This window comes from Callorhinus ursinus, unplaced genomic scaffold (assembly GCF_003265705.2).
Source record: "Callorhinus ursinus isolate GAN/ISIS: 27379988/994484 unplaced genomic scaffold, GSC_fseal_2.0 scaffold56, whole genome shotgun sequence".
Lineage (NCBI taxonomy): Eukaryota > Metazoa > Chordata > Mammalia > Carnivora > Otariidae > Callorhinus > Callorhinus ursinus.
In genome coordinates, this window is record NW_027397118.1 from 2,500,101 (window position 1) to 2,521,835 (window position 21,735).

The 21,735-nt window shown below is 37.8% G+C and overlaps 1 protein-coding gene across 3 annotated transcripts in view; it reads left to right on the forward strand.

Moving 5' to 3' along the window:
* Positions 1-20,996, forward strand: part of RPGRIP1L (RPGRIP1 like) — a 91,714-nt gene extending 70,718 nt beyond the window's left edge. For all 3 annotated transcript variants that reach the window (XM_025852442.2, XM_073884352.1, XM_073884353.1), the window contains 4 exons: positions 5,576-5,759; positions 12,783-12,867; positions 18,417-18,550; positions 20,271-20,996. In XM_025852442.2, coding sequence (XP_025708227.1) covers positions 5,576-5,759; positions 12,783-12,867; positions 18,417-18,550; positions 20,271-20,419 — 552 coding nt within the window. In that variant the 3' untranslated portion in view covers positions 20,420-20,996. The remainder of the gene's footprint in view (positions 1-5,575; positions 5,760-12,782; positions 12,868-18,416; positions 18,551-20,270) is intronic.
* Positions 20,997-21,735: the final 739 nt, after the last annotated feature.

Here is a 21,735-nt window from a genome sequence, read left to right on the forward strand (position 1 = left end):
TCATGTAAACATTTGAGGAGTAATTTGAATTTCTCATATCTCTCACTTAGCAGTTCTTCTAAAAGAATTGCTCACATACACAGGAAAACATAAAGGGATAGACAATGAGATATTGTTTGTAATAGCAAAAAATTGTGAACAGCTCAATTGTTTATCAGTAAAAAAAAAATAAGTGGACTATAGGTTATATATGCCATATAATTGGAATTTTGTATAACAATTAGTATGAATGAATTAGATTTTAATTATAAACATGAATAAATCTCTAAATATAGTATGGAGTGAAAAATACACAAGTTGCAAAATGATTAATAGAAGATGATACCACTAATATAAAATGTAAAAACAGAAAGCAATACTATTATGTTGTTTATGGAAATATACATACGTTGCAGAAAACATACCAGCATGTTTGGGAGTGATACACATCACCTTCAGGATACTGGTTTCCTCTGGGGGAATGAGGAAGGAGAGAAAGGAACTAGGGGTGGGGTCTTTACCTGCACCTGAAATGTTTGATTTCTTCAGTAACAACAAAAAAGTTTGAATCAGACAGCAAAATGGTAACATCTGTTTAAGATGTTGAGTCCTTGAATATGCCAAATTATTTTCTACACTTTGTAATTTTACAGAAATGCTTATTCACTGTAGAGATTTAAAATGAAATAAAATTCATAGGTAATCTCACCAGAGTTAGTTAAATCTAATTGACTGATGCAAGTTGCAAAACCTTTATCATAGGCCGTTCTCAGTTAGGGAATACTATGTTTAAGGGCTGTCGAGTATAATTAATTTTTAGGAGCCTAACAATTCAACTCCAATGTGGCTGTTCTGATGGTGGAAACCAAAGGAAGCATTCAGCATGGTCCTCTGAAGTAAAACAAAAAATTTAAGCAATCCAATAAAAGCTTAAGTAAATACTATAGAAAAATATGGCCTAAAAAGTGAATTAGCATCAGTCAGGAAGCAATAGTGGAATTGAGCCAAAATCATGAGAACTATAACTTTTTTTCTCTGGGAGTAATACTAGCTGTCATCACATTTCTAGATCATTCAATCACATAATATGTAGTGTCCATCTATACAGACAACTAAAAATAAGTTGCTTGCAGTTCATATTTGAGTGACTTCTCTGTTCACCACAATCAGAATTTTTAAATGCTCTTTTTATATGCTGACATCATCTTGCTAACTAGGGAAGTTAATAGCGCAGTTGGTGAAGGAGACAAAAAAAAAAGTAACATCATACTTAGGAACAAACGTCCACACGTATAGAAAAGAAAACGGGAGGGGCGCCTGGGTGGCTCAGTGGCTAAGTGTTGGATTCTTGATTTCGGCTCAGGTCACGATCTCAGGGTCATGAAATAGAGGCCCGAGGTCGAGTCTTCTTTCTCCCTCTCCCACCTGTGGCCCCATACCCTGCGTGGGAACACTCTCTCTAAAAAAAAAAAAAGGAAACAGGAAAAGCCTAAAGCCTATACTGTATGGTAAACATACTATATGTAAAGGCTACCAATGCCCTGCCGAAGTACACCCGTCATGTTCTAGTGATTCTCAACAGATGGTATTATGCATCTATCTACAGAGGCTTCGCTTTAGTCATTTGAACATTGTTATCCCTCCCAAGTCTCCTAATGGAACTTTTTTCATTGTTTTATTATGAAAAATTTCAAGCATACAGAAAAGTTGAAATAATAGTAAACTACCATCTCAATTCCACAATATTGACCTGTCTTTGAAATATTCTTATTTAACTAAAACCTAGAACAGCAAGATTTCTGTATATTTTTCAACAGTTTTTCATCACCAGCTTACCAAACACGGGAGACACAATAAATATTTGTTAAAAGAGAAAACACTAATAATTGCAGCTTCACCTATTTCTGGCAATATATAAAAGAGAATCTAAATATATAAAAGATATTCAGCCTCCCTTAACCCTGTATCTTTAACTGATTATTGAGAGCCTACTATGTGCCAGATAGGATGTTAAATAGCAGAAGATTAATAAGATAGAGTTCTGGCCTCCAGGAGCTCACAGTCTCCAGAGAGAGGCAGATAGATAAATCTCTGCAGCATAATGTGACTGAAAACTGCAGGGAGGGTCCGTCCAGTGGAGGAACCAGCTTGCTCTTGAAGATTAGTGATGCTATCATAAAAGGACAGCATGTATGGCCCGGGGCCTAAAATAAGTAGAATTTTGTCTGATAGAGAAGATTTTCCATGCAAAACCTGAGCTATATAAACAGCACACCACTGGTCCGGGAAAATGGCTAGAGTATAGGTTGTTTTCAAGCAGGAAGGTGATACCTGATTGGTTTTTAGAGAGAGAATTCAGCCAGGAGAAGAGTAGTTGCGGCTGCAGACAAGGGATCAAGGGCAAGGAGTGCCTCACCTCTTTTACAGCCCTGAGGGTAGATCCACTTTGTTTCTGAGTGTGTACTACATACCACGCCAGTGATACCATATGCAAGATAATAGTCCCTGTATCACTGAGCTGATAGTCTTGTACCATCCATCTCCCTACAGTTCTGCAACCAGTCATCTTTTATGATTCCTTCTGATTTCTCTCTTGTTAGTCTATCAAACTGCATTCTAATACTAGGAAGCTGTTGAATTAGTTCTTCCCCCCAGATCAGATGAGAACCTAAAGGAATTTCTCTAGAGATAAAAAAGAAAAGAAACCACATTCTGTTTTGTCTTTATCTCCCCAGTAGCTGATACAATGTTGAAATATCATAAGTTTTCAATAATTTGATGAATCATTGAGGTATTTAGGAAGTAAAATGAACAGGAATGGGTTATCTGTAGGATGGGGTGGGTATGAAAAATGGGGATGGCAGAAGTGGCTCCATGGTCGCCTGGTTGTAGGTGACCAGGTAGATGGCAGTGTCACCTGAGATAGGAAGCTCCAGAGCATGGGGGAGAGGAGGGAATTTGAGTTCATTTCTGACACTAAGTTGGAGTTGTCAGTTATGCAGTTAAAGTGCTTCCTAATCTTCAAAATCTTTATATATAATCTAGTTGAACTTTTGATTCACAGAGACAAGAACACCACCAGAATTGTTCCAATGTTGAAAAATAAATTGGCTAGCCCGGTAGCCAAAATGTATCATGTTTGGAAAATTCTTTATTCAGAGCGTGTTTCCCTAAATATATACGATTTGGAACGTATCCCCTTTTTGACATATTTTAAGTTGATTCATGTAGCATAAAAAGAACAAAGAAATGATACCTAATAACTTCTGTCCATAATATTAGAGAACTTAGAAGGACTTAGGATAGAGGTAATGAGGTGGGGGTGGGGTGCGGGGGCGGGTAGAATAACAACAACAAAAAACTGGACCAGAAAGGAGGTGATATCATGTGAGGAATTTTAAAGCTCTTTTATTTATTTGAATAATACAGTGGGTTTTCTTTTGGTTTGTTTGGTATTGATGTTTTGGTTTGTTTCTTTGACTGTAATCTACTTTCATTTAGAATTATATTTTTATATATAGTCTTATTTAACAACCTAAATACATTCTTACAATAATGCAAGTTTTCACATGGGAACTGTATACTTAATATATTATTAATAAAATAACCAGTTAAATAAATCTGATTCCCCTGCTATTTAAAAGTTCATTTGCCTCTTCATTGGGTTCTATGATAAACAACTTCAAATTCTTCTTTTCACAATGTAGAAATAACCATGTATATGCCTCTTTTGCCTTTTTTATGGCTAATTTCCTTTAATTCTTTTGTGCAGAAATGAGCAGGAATGTTTTATACGAAGTTATTGTTACAACAATTCTGAATTTTTCAAATTACAAGTCATGTAAAAGGCTTAATCGTGCTGCATTTGAAGCAGAATTATAAAATGGGTGTTCGTGTGTGGTATTTTGACAACCACCATACATTTTAAGGAAAAAAATAGTATCACTTAAAATATTTTCTTTACCATGTTAGTCTTCGGCAAGCGGAGAAGGGCTTTTCTGAAGTGAGGTTAGACAATGGAGCCAACTTCATTTTTTATGCACGTGAACGGAGAGGGCTTGAGGTTATTAGTTGAAACCGAGTAACCTTTCCAGGCTTTCATCTCTTTCTTTTCAAATTTGAATATGAAAAGCATATTCAAGTCAAAGACCATCACTTTAATGACATTTGGCAGTCATTTGATTTATTAGGTTTTAGAAAAAATTTTCCTTTAAATATTTCATCATACTATGCTAATCCTAGTAATATTGCCAGCTGCAGCCTTGTACCTGTATTAGTGGAGACAGAATGGTGTGGAATTTTCTCTGTCATCCTAGTAAAATTTCCATGAATCTACTGAATAATAAAATAACCTTATTGAAATATTCAGATTTGGGTTTTTAGTTAAAGTGTCTTAGAATACATAATAAAAGAAAATGTCTTTTGAAAGAATGGGCTAAAATTACTTCATCAAATATTGAGGGGGTTTGACAGCAATAGAAATAGTTCTTCATGGGGATATTTTTACAATAAGATAGTTATGCTTTTCAGTTTGATTAATTATATTATATGCTTTGAAATATCTAAGCAATCACTGCGTTGAATTTGCACACTGATTTATGTTTGACAGTGAGTTCCTAAAAGTTGGTCTTATAGACAGGTCTTAGTTTCAGGATTTTCTAATTATTATTTGAAGTTATATAATCTACAGTAGCATGCTTCTGAATTTAGTAAAGAGGGATTTAAGAATAGGGAATGAAGCACAAATTTAAAATTATAAAAAACAAATATTTAAGCGAGGAGTTATCTTGGTGTGATCTAATTTTTAAGTCATAGTGTGTCGTTTGTTTTAAATCATTACTCAAGGAAACATATACAGCTTGCTTAATAATGTCTGTGACACCAAAATCTATTAAGGATTGAAATGAAAATTACACAGTAAAAGAATTATATTTTTAGTTGTTAATTGGGTAAAAATGAGATAAAAAAAGAATTCCAAGGAAATATGTGGTAAATTAGATAACAGTTTTGTTCCTTTTGTTTGAAAACAGTACTTATTGAGTGAAATATGCTATGGCAGAATATATAAGAGGATGAACTATAGTTTCTGCTCTAGTTAATATGGATTCATATAGCTACTTTTATTAGCATAATAGCTATAAAGTATTCAACAGGCTTTGATCTCTGAATAACCAAAACTTTCTCAGGTACTGTAGATTAAATAAAAGCAGTGATAAACATGTACTTCATTACATAGTTTGAAATAAGGCCAACTGATACTTGTCATTCTGAAAGCAGTCGGAGATGAAGATCTCATAATCTTCACCCCTGATAGACTACTAGTGGTGTATTTATAGCCTCACATGTAAATCAGGAGACTATTGCCATGACACTGTTAACTTCAAACCCTGGGGCATTAGAATCTCATTCTCTCTCTCTCTGTCGTGAATAATCTATCATATGTTACTATACAGTAGTGTACAATGTGTTCCAAAAAAGAAACCCATTGGCCTTTATGTTTTATTTAAAATTGATAGTGAAAAGAGTAAAGGAGTTTTTGCTCATTTGTTTTATGTTTCTTTGTTGTTTTTTTGTTTTGTTTTTGCTCTTTAAACAGCCATCAGAAAAAATTCGGATTGAGATCATAGCTCTAAGCCTTAATGATTCTCGAGTAACTGCAGATGACACTATCCAACGGCTGTTCGTTGAATGCAGATTCTACAGTCTTCCTGCTGAAGAGACACCTGTGTCACTTCCAAAACCCAAGAGTGGGCAGTGGGTCTACTATAATTATAGCAATGGTATGTATGGTTCCTTTATAATACAGACTTTCATTTTTGTCTTATCTGTGAAGGTAGCTGCAGGAACAAGGAAAAAGTATAATTCTCTAGTGTTCACATAAAGTCCTGGAAGTCCCATCAGGATGGATGAATCAAAGTCAAACCTGTAGCATAAGGATTAAGAAATTAAATTTGAAGTAATACTAAAGAGAAAACAAAAAACAGTAGAAAAACAATGTCTCTAGACCTTCCTGCTATATTACAGTATCAGTAGAAAAATGTCACCTAGGTCTACACTTGAATTGAATCAAAAAGTACAATATTTCACAGGGAGGAAAAAGTACTAGCTTTTTAATCATATGACTCAAACAATTCAGTGACCTAATTTTTTTCTACCTTTCTGATCAGTGTCATCACATGGATGTTTTTGCAATATACATATACATCCTTCCCAGTGTCTATATGTTCAGGATTTTAGTTGAGTGACATAAATTCTTAGAGTACCTTTTCATGATTTAGCCCACACATGCACTGATAGCTGCAGGCAGGTTTTCTCTTTGAGGGCTTTACTATCAGCTAGTTGACATCTAAGTCAGACCCAACTGGTACCCTGTAAGTTCTTCGATCAGCCAACTTTTAAGATGTTTTAAAGAATAGTATATATCAGTGTATAATTAAAGAGGAGTAAAAATATATCAAGCTGACATGACCCTATGTTAAAACTGCTTACTAAGTTCTAAAGCCCTATATTAGAACAAACCATGAAGATGGAGTGTTGCATTATCTTTAGCAAAAACAGGCCATCTTATGCTAGTTGAACACTAATATTTTTTTCTCACCAGTTTTATAAATGGCATTTTAATCAATATGTGTAATCATGCTATTGATTGTATGTATATCATGCTACTGATTGATCATGCAGTAAGATTACAGATGCTCATGGTTACTTGTGTGTGTGTGTGCACGTGTGTGCGCGCATGTGCACACACCTGCTACTTTTGGAAATGTGGTCATTGCTTGAGACAATAATCATGAGTATCCACAAATCTGTTCTAGTCTTCTCTGTATCCACAGTTCTTATTAGTTATGTGAACTTGGGCAAGATGTTTAAATCTCATGGTATCCTGTTTTCTTATCTATTGAATAAGGCGCTCTTTTAGATCCCCTCCAGCTCAAATTCTATAATCCTATAATGACAATGGGTTGAGAAATCACAGGGGAAATAAATGGTGTGTTCAGGACAAGAATCTGATTCCTCCTTCCTTTCACTGACTTGTTATAACAGAAACATTTCCAAAAATATTTTTTCAAGCTTCCTAGAGATCTTTTACCTGCAAAGTTTCAGAAAAGTAAACCATATCAAAATATTATTACTAATGGAAGAACTAATTAGACAACTAATTATAACGAAGATGCCCCAAGAAGAGAGACAAACTCTTCTGGCTTTTGTGTTACTCTTTTTTTAAAGGTCAGCAGTAGAATGTTTGGTTGGACTGACAACAAAATTGCTTTTTAGTAATTGTACGTTGAGAAATTTGGCCTGCTCTACAACAGATTGTTTTTATTTGCTTAAGAAGCAATGCAGATCATTCTGGGATGCAACCTGTTAACACATGCTCAAGTGTCCTGAATTTTGTAACGTTCTCACATGGTAACCAAGGGCTCTGGGGGGCTTTTCGTTAGTTGGTTGGTTAGCATTTGCTCAGGTATATTTTTTCCTTTTACTGCAAGATACCCTATTCTCTAATTGGTATTTTAAGAGTTGCTTATGTTTCTAATGAATAATTAGTCATCTGAATGCAACAAAAAAACAATAACTTATTAGAAATGAATTCCATAGAAATGTTTACTATGCCTTTTCTCAGCTTCTCTTCCTACCTATTGAGATTTGACTATGAGAATTTCAAAGGCTAATTGAAAAGAATTGTAAGGATATTTAAATCCCCTCCTGGTGGGAGGGGAGAGGAATGTATTTTGTGCTTCCAAGCAAAATAATGCTGTTTTTTATCTACTATATCTGAAAAAATGTAGTCTTAAGTCATCAGCAAATTTGAGAAATAATAACCTTGTAGGAGGCTTTATTTTAGTTTTCACTTAATTATAACATGGTGAAAATATTTATTTTTAAATTATCGTATTTGTATCACCTTCAGTGCAGGAGAATCTCCTTGAATCTTTGGTTAATAAGTAACTATCTCATCTAATTATTGTAATAATTTGCCATTCACTTGTGACTTGATGTAAAAGGTCAATATAATGTAGCCTTACAACTTCCAAATCTTATTAAATGTTAATGAAAGTAATTTTATTTCCAAACTGACTTTTTGATTCAGATGGAAAATCTAAAAGACAATTAGTACATGCTATCTCCTATCTGAACACCATACCAGTTGAGAGGTTGACCGAACCTCACAGTGATTTTTATCCTGCATTATGGCTTGAATCTTTTCAAAAGGGATTTGTATCCTGAGGCCTAAATTAGGTACATAAAAAGAGAGGTTTAGTCTGGTGATCCCCAAATTATCTATAGCTTGATTCAGTCTTTATTAAGAGGTGTTAATACCAGTTCCACTTACACAAAAAATTTATCTTCTTAAGGCTGGAAATGCTGGAAAAAATAATGCTGGGGGAAAAAAAAACAAAGTTGAATTCACTTGCTAGACATTTGTAGCATGAACAAAACATTTGTATTTTATTGGGCCTGAAATTTTTGCTCAGAGAATGCTGAGAAAGCAAGAAAATAGTTTGGAAAAAATAAGATTAATGGTAGGTCTGAAGAATGTTGTCTGGGCTGAATAAAGCCTTCTAGGGAATTGACAGTGGGAAGAAAAAAGATTAATGAAATCATCCAAATTTTTTATGAGACTTATATGGATCTGGGTCCTTAGTCTCTGAGCACTGAACAGTCTATGTTTTGGAACAATTAACGTTTAATTCAGAAGATGAAAACAATGCAGAATTTACATTCTGTCACTAATAGGAAGAGAAATTTGGCAAAGATAAGGATTAGGAGGATGATAACACTCCAACAGAAAAAGTTTTTTGAGATTCAAGTCTATCAGCCCTTTGTAATTAAGCCATCTGCATTTCTTCTGCCAAATGACACTGATAAAGAATGTAAGGATTTTTCCAAACTGCAGAAGTGAAGGATAGGTTTTTAATGGTAGACAATTCAAAATCAGCTTGTGTCTTTGGACTACTATTTTGTACCTTTTTTGAAACATATGCTTTCAGTAAGTTTTGTCAAAATCTAGCAAGTCCTAAACCAGGGATTTCTAATGAGAATAAAAGATAAATGGCTTAATTTTTAGAGAGTTCTGATACTTTTTAAATCACCAGAATTGCTTTTTAAAAGATCTATTTGAAGTTTTGAAACTGTAGATTTTTTTTTAACCATCTAGTTCCAGAACACCAAATGGATGTCCTTAGGACCCTGATCTGGAGGTGGCCCCAGTGTCCCAGTTCCCCACATGTTCACCACAAATTGTCCACTGGTTGCTGATCCTATTAAAAAATTAGGCGAAGGGATGTTGAGCTACACAGTGGTTCTCAGTATGTGACAAGCTGCTGTGAAGATAAAAATGCACATTCTAGGCCCTACCCCAGGCCTGCTGAATTAGTAAGTCAGGGTGAGCTCATTAACGTGCATTCTAACCAGCCCTCCCAGCGTACATTAAAGGCGGAGAATTGCTGAGCTAGATTAAGAAGCCCATATTCTCCTGTTTATACAAGTAGGAGAGCTGGATTTCACATTTGGTATCCTTTTGGATAAGTAAGCTGATGGGTAAGGAGCTTGAGTTTTTTCAGAAAGGAATTTTAAAAAGTGTTGAGCCCAAGAGAGTTGTTTAAGGCACCTGGACCGGCTGTACCCAAGCAATATCCCTTCGTGAAAGTGAAAGGAGGATCAGGTGGCTTCCCTTGATGTGGGTATAGAACTCTCTCTCTCACACTCCCATCTGTGCTGACAACAGGGTTGCAGCTTTAACAGCAGGAAAAGTTTTGGCTTCATATTAAGGAGAAGTTCTATCATGGAGGTTAAGAAGGCAGGCTCTGGAGGCAGACTTCGCTGGATTCAAATTCTGGTTCTGCCACTTTCTAACTAGGTGAGCCTGGGCAAATTACTTACCTTCTCTGGGTCTACTTAATCATATGTCAAATGTGGGACAGTATGGTTCTTAACACACGTGATTGCCATAAGAAAAGTATTGAGTACTTCAGTATTATGTACTTAGTACATAAACATCACTCAATAAACAATAGCTGTCACTATTTGTATCATTGTTAAGAGAATAGGAAATACAGTGTGCTGGCCAACTGGATGAAGCAGAAATTGTCCCAACTATACCATTTTTTTTTTTTTTACCAATTTCAGTGATAAAGATTTTTTTAAGTTAAACATAGAATTGCCATATGGTACAGCACTTCTACTTCTGGATACCTACCCAAAAGAATTGAAAGCAAGGACTCTGACAGATGCTTGAATACCCATGTTCATAGCAGCATTATTTACAATAGCCAAAGTTGGAAACAACCCAAATGTCCATCAACAGATGAATGGATAAACAAAATCTGTATATCAAAATGGAACATTATTCAGTCTTAAAAAGGAGTGAAATTTGGATACATGCCATGGATGAACCTTGAAAAACATTATGCTAAGTAAAATAAGCCAGACACAAAAGGAAAATATTGTATCATTCTACTTAATAAGAGGTACCTAGAAGAGTCCAGTTCATAGAGACAAAAAGTAGACTAGAGGTTACCAGGAACTGGGGGAACCTGGGACAGAGTTTCAGTTTGGGATGATGAAAAAATTCTGGAGCTGGATGGTAGTCATAGTTGTACAACAGTATGAATGTACTTAATGTCACTGACCATATGCTTAAAAATGGTTAAAATGATAAATTTTATGTGTATTTGACCACAGTAAAAAAAATTTTTTCAAGCTATTGAGATTTGTCAGAACTGGCCTAATTTAATTGGAAAACTATCTGCTTGCTGGACTTTGAATTCAGTCTTTTTTTTTTATCACTGAGATAACCCTTGTCTTCAAATAATGTAGAACACTACAGTTAACAAGACTCTGCTGTGTATTTGAGAGTTGCAAAGAGTAGATCTTTAAAAAGCTCTTATCAGAAAAAAAAAAGTGTGACTCAGTGAGGTGATGGATGTTAACTAAAACCCATTTTGTAATATATACATATATCACAACATTATGTTATACACCTAAAATTAATACAGTGTTATAAGTCATTTTTATCTCAATAAAACTAGGGGGGAAATTATCCAAAAAATTATCACAAAAAAAATAATGTAGACCATTATGGCTTTTAAGCTTTAGAACTCTGAAGTCAAAAAGATATGCTGAACCGCATTCTGAATTGGTGATTAACAGCAAAAATAAAAAAATTCCCATTTGGGGGAAAAAAGTTCCCATTTGGTTTGGTGTACTGGTGGCCAAAATGAGATCCAGTCTCCCAGCATTAGTGGAACTCATCTCTTAGTAAGCCTTTTTTAGCATTGATAAGCAGAGCACTATACTGACAGAATACTCTGAACCTTTTGTCTTTTCTGATTCCTATAAAACTCAGTAACCTGTATAATTAGTATAACCTGTATAATTTACTGATACTGCATCATGCAACAGCAACAAGCTAAGAGCCGTTGTTTGACCTTGGTTCTCACTTCTCTTAAACTGTTAACCCACCCCTACACAGACGCTGATGTGTCTCCCACCCTGCATGCCTAACTCAGTGCCCAGCACATCAACTGAGCCAAATGATTAAGTGAATTGATAGTATCATACTTTGAGATTGGACTAAAATTGTCCAAGGAAACATTCTCGGGATGAAATATGTTCGTTCCCAGCAGAGTCTGGCTTTGGAATTGTCATGGTATCTTTCACCCTTTGTGTACTTTTGATCAGGGATAGTCTCTAAATTGAGATCTGGTCCCAGGGGCACTTTACCTCCAAAATGGCATCTGAAAAAGAAATGTCTTCAGAAGCTAAGGCATGCTGAATGGCTGCTGAGCTGAGAAAAAATAATCAGGTTGGAAACTGGTGTTCGAACTCTGAGATGCCATTTTCCCAAAGCGCAGGTGCTTATTTACAGTTTCAAGTGTTCACCGCCTTCTTCCTGGTGGGGCTTTAAATCAGCTCTCTCATCTCATATTTCAGCCAAGTAAAGTCTGGCCACATTCCTGCATGCGAACTTGCATCTTTTTTTTTTTTTTTTTTAAGATTCATTTATTTAGAGAGAGAATGCGCACAAGTGTGAGCAGGGGTGGGGCAGAGGGAGAGAGAGAGAGAGAGAATCCCCATGCAGACTCCCTACTGAGTGCAGAGCCTGACGCAGGGCTCCATCCCACGACCCTGAGATCATGACCTGAGCCCAAACCAAGGGTCAGATGATTAACCGACTGAGCCACCCCAGCACCCCCCAACACGTACCATTAAAAAACAAAGACAAACTTCATGCCCTAAAAAGCTTCTTTCTCCCTTCCCTACATTTCTCTCCCGTCTCCCCCTGACCCCGAACATCAGCAAACATCAGCCTCTGGATTTCCTCAACCCAATACACTAGATGCCTCTTTTATTGCATGTTGTGGCAGGAGAGAAGGATTAAATTACCGAGGCTGTCAGGAAGGACAAGCTCTCTGCCATACATTATCATTATCACTCGCTTCTTGGGTGCGAGGAAATGCAGTAAATCCCTCAAATACAAAGCAATAAAGACCGCTGGCTTTTACTGTCATGACTGCCAGTGCCATTAACAGGCAGTGACAGCGATGTGGCACTCTTAGATGTTGCTGGTATCTTTTCTGACAGTGTGCACATAAACCTGCCTGTGACATGACATTAGATCACATGACTGCTCAGATTTGATTCTGGTTTCCAGAGCTGCTCTCTTTTCCCAGGCATACAAGTGAGATGGCATGACTTGTGTCTCGAAAAACAGGTATTTATACAAATACAGAATGGTACTAATGTAGCATATTCCTGAGTGACTTCTTTCTGTGGATTTTTTTTTTTTTTTGGTATAGTGATCTACGTGGATAAAGAAAACAACCAAGCAAAGAGAGACATCTTAAAATCAATACTACTGAAACAAGAGCTGCCTTACAGAAGGTACATGTGAGCAGTCTACATTATCGGATGGTTTATGTCAAGTAGATCTCTGTAGCATGCTTGTGGTGAAAGAAAGCTCAAGATGCGGAATCAGAACTCTGATTCACCCTGTGTCCTTGAATGAGTATGTTTCCTCTCGGTCTCTTTCCTCCTAGAAATACAGTAGCCCTGCATACCATACAGAGCAACTGTAAAGATCTGACAGTGCTCTGCAAACAAAACACCATACGGTATATACTCAGCATTCCATCACTGTTCAAGTATAACAGTGAAGAGCATGACATGATTACAAGGGGGGTGCACTCTGGAGCCACATGGCTTGAGTATAAATTCTTGTTTCATCACTTACTAGCTGTCTGACCTTGGACAACTACCCTCTGCCTCATGTTCTTCATCTGTAAAATGGAGATAATACCAGAGAGGGTGGTTGTGAGGATTCAACGAGATAGCATATGCGGGATGACTAGAATAGTACCGGACACAGAGTGCGCAATAAGCATTCATTGTCATCGATGTAAGTAGTAGTGATGGCAGTATTATTACTTGTACTAGCTCATCAGCCTTCCAGACTAATTTTACCTTACTGTCATTGTTTAATTATTCATCGTTTCATGACTTTTTTTTTTTTTTTTTGCAAATCTTAACAGAAGATTTTGCCCATCAGCCCATTTGCAGGCTCTCCTCCCTTGGCCGGGATGGGCCCTTTATCTCTCTGTTGTCTCTTTCTCCTTGCCTTTGTGGCCCATAGATGACACACTTAGTGCCTCAGAAATGGAGCTCGCCCCTGCCCACCTTAGAAAGAGACTCAAGTTCTCGCCTTTCCCTAGAGGGCATGAAGGGAACGTTAAAGGCATTCTGTTTTTCTTTTCTTCTTTTTAAGATTTTATTTATTTTTTTTAAGATTTTTTTTTCTATTTATTTGACAGAGAGAGCAAGAGAGCACAAGCAGGGGGAACAGTAGAGGGAGAGGGAGAAGCAGGCTCCCTGCCAAGCAGGGAGCCCAATGCGGGGCTCAATCCCAGGACCCTGGGATCATGACCTGAGCCGAACGAAGGCAGACGCTTAACGACTGAGCCACCCAGGCACCCCTAAGATTTTATTTTTAAGTAATCTCTACACCCAGCATGGGGCTCAAACTCATAACCCTGAGACCAAGAGTTGCATGCTCCACTGACCAAGCCAACCAGTCTCCCCAAGACATTCTGTTTTTCAAAAGAGCTTGCAAACTAGCATTTGATCTTCTCTTTCAAGAAAGGAGACTGGAGTTCTTAGCTCTTAGGATCTGATAGTAGCTTTTTCATTAACTCCTTGAAATACATATACCAGTTCTTTGGATCTCAGTTCTGGAGAAGGGGTGCTAAAAACCCTGTTAATTATCCTAAAGCTCTGTATTTCCCAGCATGGTAGAAAATCATTCAAGTTTTACTTATTTACTTTGTATACTTGAGCTTCTTTCAAGGCCCCCTGAATGCCATCAGTGTTCTAGGGTTATCCCAGGTCAGAAGTGATTACACAGCACTGACCATGTCATTGGTCAGTGCAGTGCTGTGTAATGCCTCTCTGTGGTCAACAGGCTGGGTCGTTACTGTCCAGGACTGAGCTCTGTTCCCATGGACAAGCCCTGGGCTGGACTTCCCAATCTTTCCAGTTAGACTGATTTGTCTACCTCTGTGTTCATTTTGTTTCTGGAATGTTAGAACATATTATAAGTAGCACTCCTCATCAGGGGAGAGTAATTTTGTTTCCTCAAAAGTGTGTTTTTTTAAAAAGACAGGTTCTGCTTTAGGTGTAGACCTGCCTTTCCTCAGAAGACCTACCCCCTTGTAGCCAAACTGTTTTAAAAAATTTTTAAAGTCCACAGTAAATGTAATGACTTCCATTGACCCATCCTTGTTTCTCTAAGAATCTCTAAATGATCCCCAGAGATACAAATGTTCGTGTCATTTTGAGAAAAACCAAGAGAGGCACTGGAGACGCAGAGTGACTGGCGGCTGGGGATGGGGTCCGAGTAAATGCCCGGAGCGCCACTGACCGTGCCACTGGCCACGCCACTGGCCACTGTGGCAGGAATGGGGCCATCACAGGAGAGAAGGGGCGTGCCTGCTTTTCTCCCTTGACAGTATCATTTTCTTCAGGAGAAAGGGGGAGTTTATGTTTACAAGTTACCACAGCCAAAAGGCGGTTGTTATTCCAGTGAATGTTCTCACCTTTTGCAAATACTTACAGGTCCCATTACTTCACATTGTTTTAAAGTACCTGCTAGTTTATAAGAATTCGCTTTCTCAGGCAGGACCCCCGTGAATATGGAGGCAGCTTACAAAGCCACAGTTAGAGAAGTTTGGCCAGTCTTCCCTGACATACATAAATTTATGTACGTTGTATAACAAATACATACAGTACCTTTGCACCTGGCCCTGGCTATATTTGCAAGTATACAAGTGTCACCTTCAAAGGGAGGTAACACCTTGAAGCAGGACTTAAAAATTGCTTATTTGAAGTCATCATTTTGACACTGACTTAAGGTTCTCTTTTGGTTTCATTTCTTCTCTTTAACATGTTCTATTGAGCAGATCCACCATAACCATCAGCATTCCGGTATGTAAAACTCACAGGTAACCCTTAGTGTCTTCTATCCTGTTTTGTATGAAAAGGAGTTATTTCAGAATGAGGAAAGAATCAAAAATGTTAAACGATGGAAGGAGTTTTAGTGCTTTCTGATTTCCTATATAACAGCAAGTGACATTTGAGGTCTAAATCTTGGTGCCCAGCCCAGGGCCTGCCTCCTCCAGTCGACCTGCTTCAAATGAGCCAGCCTTCAATAGCAGCGTCCATTTTGCAGTTCGTGTAGTAATTCAACAATCTTTACGCTCCCCTACGTAAGTATCAGGAGCGAAATGCTTGACAAGGTGGAGTCCCTGCACCTACAGAGTTTCCGTCCCACTGAGGATGACAGGCAGCAACAAGTAAACAAATAAACCAATTACATTTTACAGTAAGTCGTTAAGAGAAGGTTAAACAAGTTGTCACATAGAAAGTAGCAGTGACGGCGGGCCTAAGGCGGTGACAGTAAGCTGGATAGTGAGAGGACGAGAGGAGCAGACAGGTCGTGAGCCATGCAAGGAGGGTCACCGCAGGCAGAGGGGATGCGGGCCTGCAGGAAGACATAGAGGTCTGTGTCTAGGACCAAGGGAGGTCAGCAAGGGGAGAGTTCTGCAGGAGGGAGAGAGGGGAGAAGGGGAGGCAGGAGCAGCTCCCAGGGCACTTCCGGTGCCACCAGAAATCTAACCCACGCGTCTGCCCTGGTCCTCAGCCTGGACTGGAAGCCTCTTTAGGACACAGAACAAGCAAGATTTCCACCTCTTTGTTCGGCAGGCTTAAAGGGGAAACAGAAAATTGTGTCTTATATCTCACGTGCAGTTTATCCTAAGCCAAATTGTAGCTTTTAGATTATTTGAGTGTACCTTCTTCCCTATTTAGCTTAACTTCATAATTTCTCAATTTCGTATTTGACATCTCATTTTGCTCTCTGTAGAATTTAAAGCTAGGAATACTGAATTTTGGTTTTTAACCCTTTCCCTGGCATTTAGAAGGGGTTTTTTTTTTTTTCCTTTTTGTCTCAGAATTCTCATATGTTCAGTGGAGGTAATGGTCTGCATTTGTAAAGTGTCAGAGATATGATCCTTAAATATGAGACATTATAGGAGGATAACACTTAACAATATTAGTACAATCTGCATAGCCTCTGTCTTTTTTGTAAGTCTTGTGGATGTAAAATGTGCATCAGATATCACTAAGTCCTAGTCTTCCAAGCATATTCATTTTAGGACAATTACTTTTATCACCATTCTTCTTGTTTAACTGACTGATACAGTCATTGTATAATTTGGCAATCTCAGTTTTCAATTGAAACAAGTCTTCCCCATGTCTTCTTTTTCTCTTCCGTTAGAAATGTAGAAGCTTAAGCAGCTCTACTTAGATTAAAAATAATAGTAATAAAAGAGCAAACATTTCCTCGATGTTTAACATGTTCCAGGCACTGTTTACATGTATCATCTCATTTGATCCTCATAAGAGCCCTGTGAGACAGACATTCCCCTTCCCATTCTACAGATAAGAACAGAGAGGTTTAGTAATGTTTCTAACATTATACAGCTAATAGTAGAAGAGCTAAATCTGAACTCACAATGGATGCCCTTTAACCACTCCATCTTAATCCCTTTGTTTTATGCATCATATAAAATACTCAGCCAGTTACAAATTAGGATCTGTATTCTTCACAATTATTGTGTGAATAGGTGTTGCATTTGGTTTCAACGGAAGGGATTTCTATTTTTTTTTTTAAGATTTTATTTTATTTATTTGTCAGAGAGAGAGAACAAGCAGGGGGGGTGGCAGGCAGAAGGTGAAGCAGGCTCTCCGCTGAGCAGGGAGCCTGATGTGGGGCTTGATCCCAGGACACTGGAATCATGACCTGAGCCGAAGGCAGATGCTTAACCAACTGAGCCACCCAGGCGTCCTGGGATTTCTATTTTCTAATCAAAATTTATTGCTCGTTAAAAACAGGGATTTGGTAAAGGAATGAAATGTCGAATGCTTACTTTCAGCAAATTAGTTAAAAATACTATCATGTTTACCTGTGTTTGGAAAGGATATTTGCACGTATTGTTCAAGGCATGATTTCTCAGAGACTTAGATTTTCATCTCAAAATGTGATCTAAGAAACAAGTTTCTTGTTTTGTTTCTGATTTGGGATGGCTACGTTTTGAAAATGGTTAAAATGGTAGTTAACAAATATCCATGGTTTAAGCTCTGCTGCCAAGACATATCAAAAGAGTACTTAACTGTAAATTCCTGTCATTTGGTCAATCCAAGTGTGTTTGGCCTCAACACAAGCCACTAAATCAAATCAGTTCCATCGGAACCGTACAATTATGTGTCTAAAAGTAAAATAAAACTTGGATGCTAGGATTGTAAGTTAAAAGATTGCTGAAGTAGTACAAACATTCCTTGTAGCTGTTGGGCAGAGCTACAATATTTATCTAATGTGACTCAGAATGTTACTGGGGAGCATGGTCCCTGCATTTCATAGAACACAGAGGGTTGGATAAATTGCTTGGTAGCCACTCTGAAGTTGTACATTTCTATAGAAAATGTTGCATTTCTTTTGAAAACGGTGCCCTGATCTCCATGGTCTTTATTCACGTGATCCTTTTAGCCTTAAAAGTAGATGTGTCACAATACGATCAGATAGTGTGTATTAGAGAGAACATCTGGTTCTTCTCTTTGCCTAGTAATTTCCTCAGATTCTAGAGTTAAATGTTAATCAGTGCTTAGAAAAGTGGATTTATGTTCATTTGAAGGCTGGGCATGCTATAATAATTCTAGTAGTTCATGCAATAACTTATCTAACCTCATGTAATTTGCCTTTTATTGGAATAATTGGAAACTTTGAGATTTCATACTTAGTGATAAAACCCCATTTGGAAGTTGTGTTTCATGGTGTTTTCTTCCCTCACTTTGTGGGGATTTTCTGTTTTTTCCCTTCTCAGTGTTCGCTTCACGGTGGTCAGTGACCCTCCAGAGGACGAACAGGATCTGGAATGCGAGGACATTGGCATTGCTAACATTGACCTCGCTGACATGTTTCAGGAAGGGAGAGACATCATCGAGCAAAATATCGATGGTATGGGTGGGAGTATTGCTCAATTTGTACAACAAATGCTGAACTCCAAATTCTTTATTAAAACCTTCTTTTTTGCTGGCTGCAGGGATATTGAGTCACACACTGGTTGAATCCTCTGCAACTCAAGCTTTTTTTTTTTTTTTGAAGCTGGAAGCTTTTCCCTCCCTCCCTCCCTCCCTTGCCCTCCCCCTCTGCCTTCCTTTCAATCAACAGAAATTTTAAAATAATGAATTGCACTTCACAAGGAATTACTCATTTTGTTAGTATTGGGGGTGAGTGTGTGACAAAAATGTGGCCATTGGATTTTTTTTTGATGTTGTTTGTGGAAGCCTCATGCTATCAAGCCTTATTTCAACCAAGGCATGTTATTCTGAGTCATCATTATAGTGCCTTTCTTAAAGCTTCTCTTTAATTCAGTGTTACAATCCAGTGATATAGCCACTGCAAATGACGCCAAGTCGTAGCGGTCACTTATTTCCTAGCAGGATTCAGAGAGGAGTAAAGGATTCCTGACAAAATGTACTCTCCTGGATTTTCACCTCAAAGGCATGAGTCCCATCAGGGCTTAGTTTCTACCCTCCGGATTCTCATATAATATATTTAGAACACACTGAAGGAATTGTGCTTTATGAATCAGATGTTTAACAATCATCATGAGGATGGCCAGGGCTGTACACAATAAATGGACAAATGAGGCCGAGGCCTAGTCGCATGTGTTTTCGTGCATTCAGTGAACACTTACTTGAGCACCTCTTAAGTGCCAGACACTGTTACCCCATAGTTCAGCTGCAGTTCATGTCAAGCCCTCTGTCCTGTATATGTGTTACATGCTCACAAGTCAACATCAAGCCAGATAATTAACCAAATTGGAAACCTATCCTGGGAAATCTTTATAAACTATACATATCTAACTACATGACAGTTTGTCACAACTTTGTTTGGCACAGAAAAAGAAGATGAGAGGATTAAAATATTAACCTAAACCCTCTGAAAGACAACCAGAACCAAGAGACTCTGAGAAAAGCGATGAAAATGATCTATGCTTTATATTCTTAATCTTTTCTCCAGTCAGTTCTGGTTAGCAGCCCATCTTCTCATTCTGAGAATCCACGTATGGCCACACTAATCTGTCACAGACAGCCTCTGTGGCCGTGTTTTGAGAGAGAGTCAAAAAAATTAAACACTCAGGTGTCAGGTCAGGATGTTCATGCTGTGTTCTCTGCCAGACAGAGCAGTGAGGAGTCCCGAAGAAGAGGTGTAAGGAAACTCGGGAATGAGCTGGGGACCACTCATGCCCCGTGACCTCCTTGCCTGCTCAGGTTTCCACCTAAGTCTTTGTATACCAAGTTGCATTTAAAGGTTTCCTTAAAAATATTTTGGAATTGTTGCATCTTGATCCCTTCTAGACTTTACTTCTTCTAACTTAGAAATTCTGATCCTGTGCAGGAATCGTCATCCCGCAGCCTTGCCACGAGGTCAGCTTCGGGAGAGATCATGAGTCTTGATCTCCACGGGCAATAAGGATGCACACACGTAATACACCTGAAATGTGTATCTTCCTACACACAGGACAGGCTTTAATTTACAGATTTCTGCGGTGCCAGTGAACTTTGGACTTTTATAGAGCTGTCTTCATGTTTGCAATTCCTGCTTCACATAACCTATCTGAAGAAAAATCTGTTAAATGACATTAACACTTTTCTGCCATTTTTCTCCCTAGTCTTGGATGCACGGGCAGGTGGTGGACGTATCGGCAAGCTCAGGGTAACCGTCGAAGCACTCCATGCCCTGCGGTCTGTCTACGAGCAAAACAGAGATGACCTGGAGGCTGAAAGAAGCTGCTCCAGGGGCATCCCTGCTCCTGAGTAAACGCTCACATGAAAGCTCTGAGATGAGATTTCTGTAATTACTCTGGTGTATATAATCTATAATTCATGGCATGCAGGGAGGGGGAGGCCTGGGTTGGTCGTGTTCAAGTTTTGTATACTTTTCCATTTGTTTATTTTTCTATTCCCTCCTTCCCATGACTGCCACCCCTCAGGACTTCAGTTCTCCACCATGGGCAGTACCTTCTCAATAATTTATACCTACATGATAGCATGAGAAAGTCTATTTGCATTTTCAACACTTTCTTATGAAGAACCGACATGCAATTCCCATTTTTATTTTTAATAAGCAAAAAGGATAAATCTTAGAAAACCTATGAAAAGAAATACTTTTATGTTATCCCTAATCGTCCCACTAAATGGAATGCCTATGATTAGCCTCATTAAGAGTTTTATACTGTGAAGATTTTATTAGAAGCAATATATGAAAATTACTTGGATTAATGTGTTAATCTTCCTCTTTAAAATGCTAATATCCATTTTATGCACATTAAACCTCAGTATGCATTTTCTTTGATGCATGCAGTTTCTATCAATTAAATATAAAGAATGAGACTTGGCACCGACTTATTAAATTACTGCAAGTTTTTGGTTTTCTTTCTTAAAACTCACACTTCTTCCCATTTGTATGATTTTTATGGATTTGTAATGGTGAAATGGGATCCAGGGATGTGTGTGTGTAAAGAGGAGATAGATAGGTACATGTATGAATATACATGAAATCCATGTTTTGAAAACTTAGCTTATGACACAGAAGGAAATTATTAAAAGTAGGGCTCAAATTCTGATATGCTTAGTTAGACCTGAAAGGAATATCTTTTTTATCATTTTTTAAATTTACATCAAGCTTGTACAATGGTGGGGTGTATCTGGATAACCAGATCCTCGAAAAGCAGCTCAGAAAGTTAATTTTCTAGCTTTTACCCACTCTCACTGAAGGATTTAATTGATATTTTTAATGGAGCTGTGAATCAGTGCTGCAAAGGAATTGTCTCTGGAGGTCTAGGATATAATGCATTTCATTTTTTAATTTACTTTTTTATTTGTCATTTTCTTCAAAGGATTTTTATAGGCTGTGGGTTTTCACTGTTTGCAAACAGGCTATGTTCCTTCTTAAGCATATGTAAAGTATTCAGGGAGATAAGTAATTTATTAAAATCTACCTAATTTGCCGTGATATATTAAATCTCTGCTTCAGTGATCACAGACCATTTCATTTAGAGAATTAGGCATTCCCTCTTTGTGTGATTAAAGCTCTGGAAAATGAGTTCTTTGCTCCTATTTGTGAACATTCAAAGC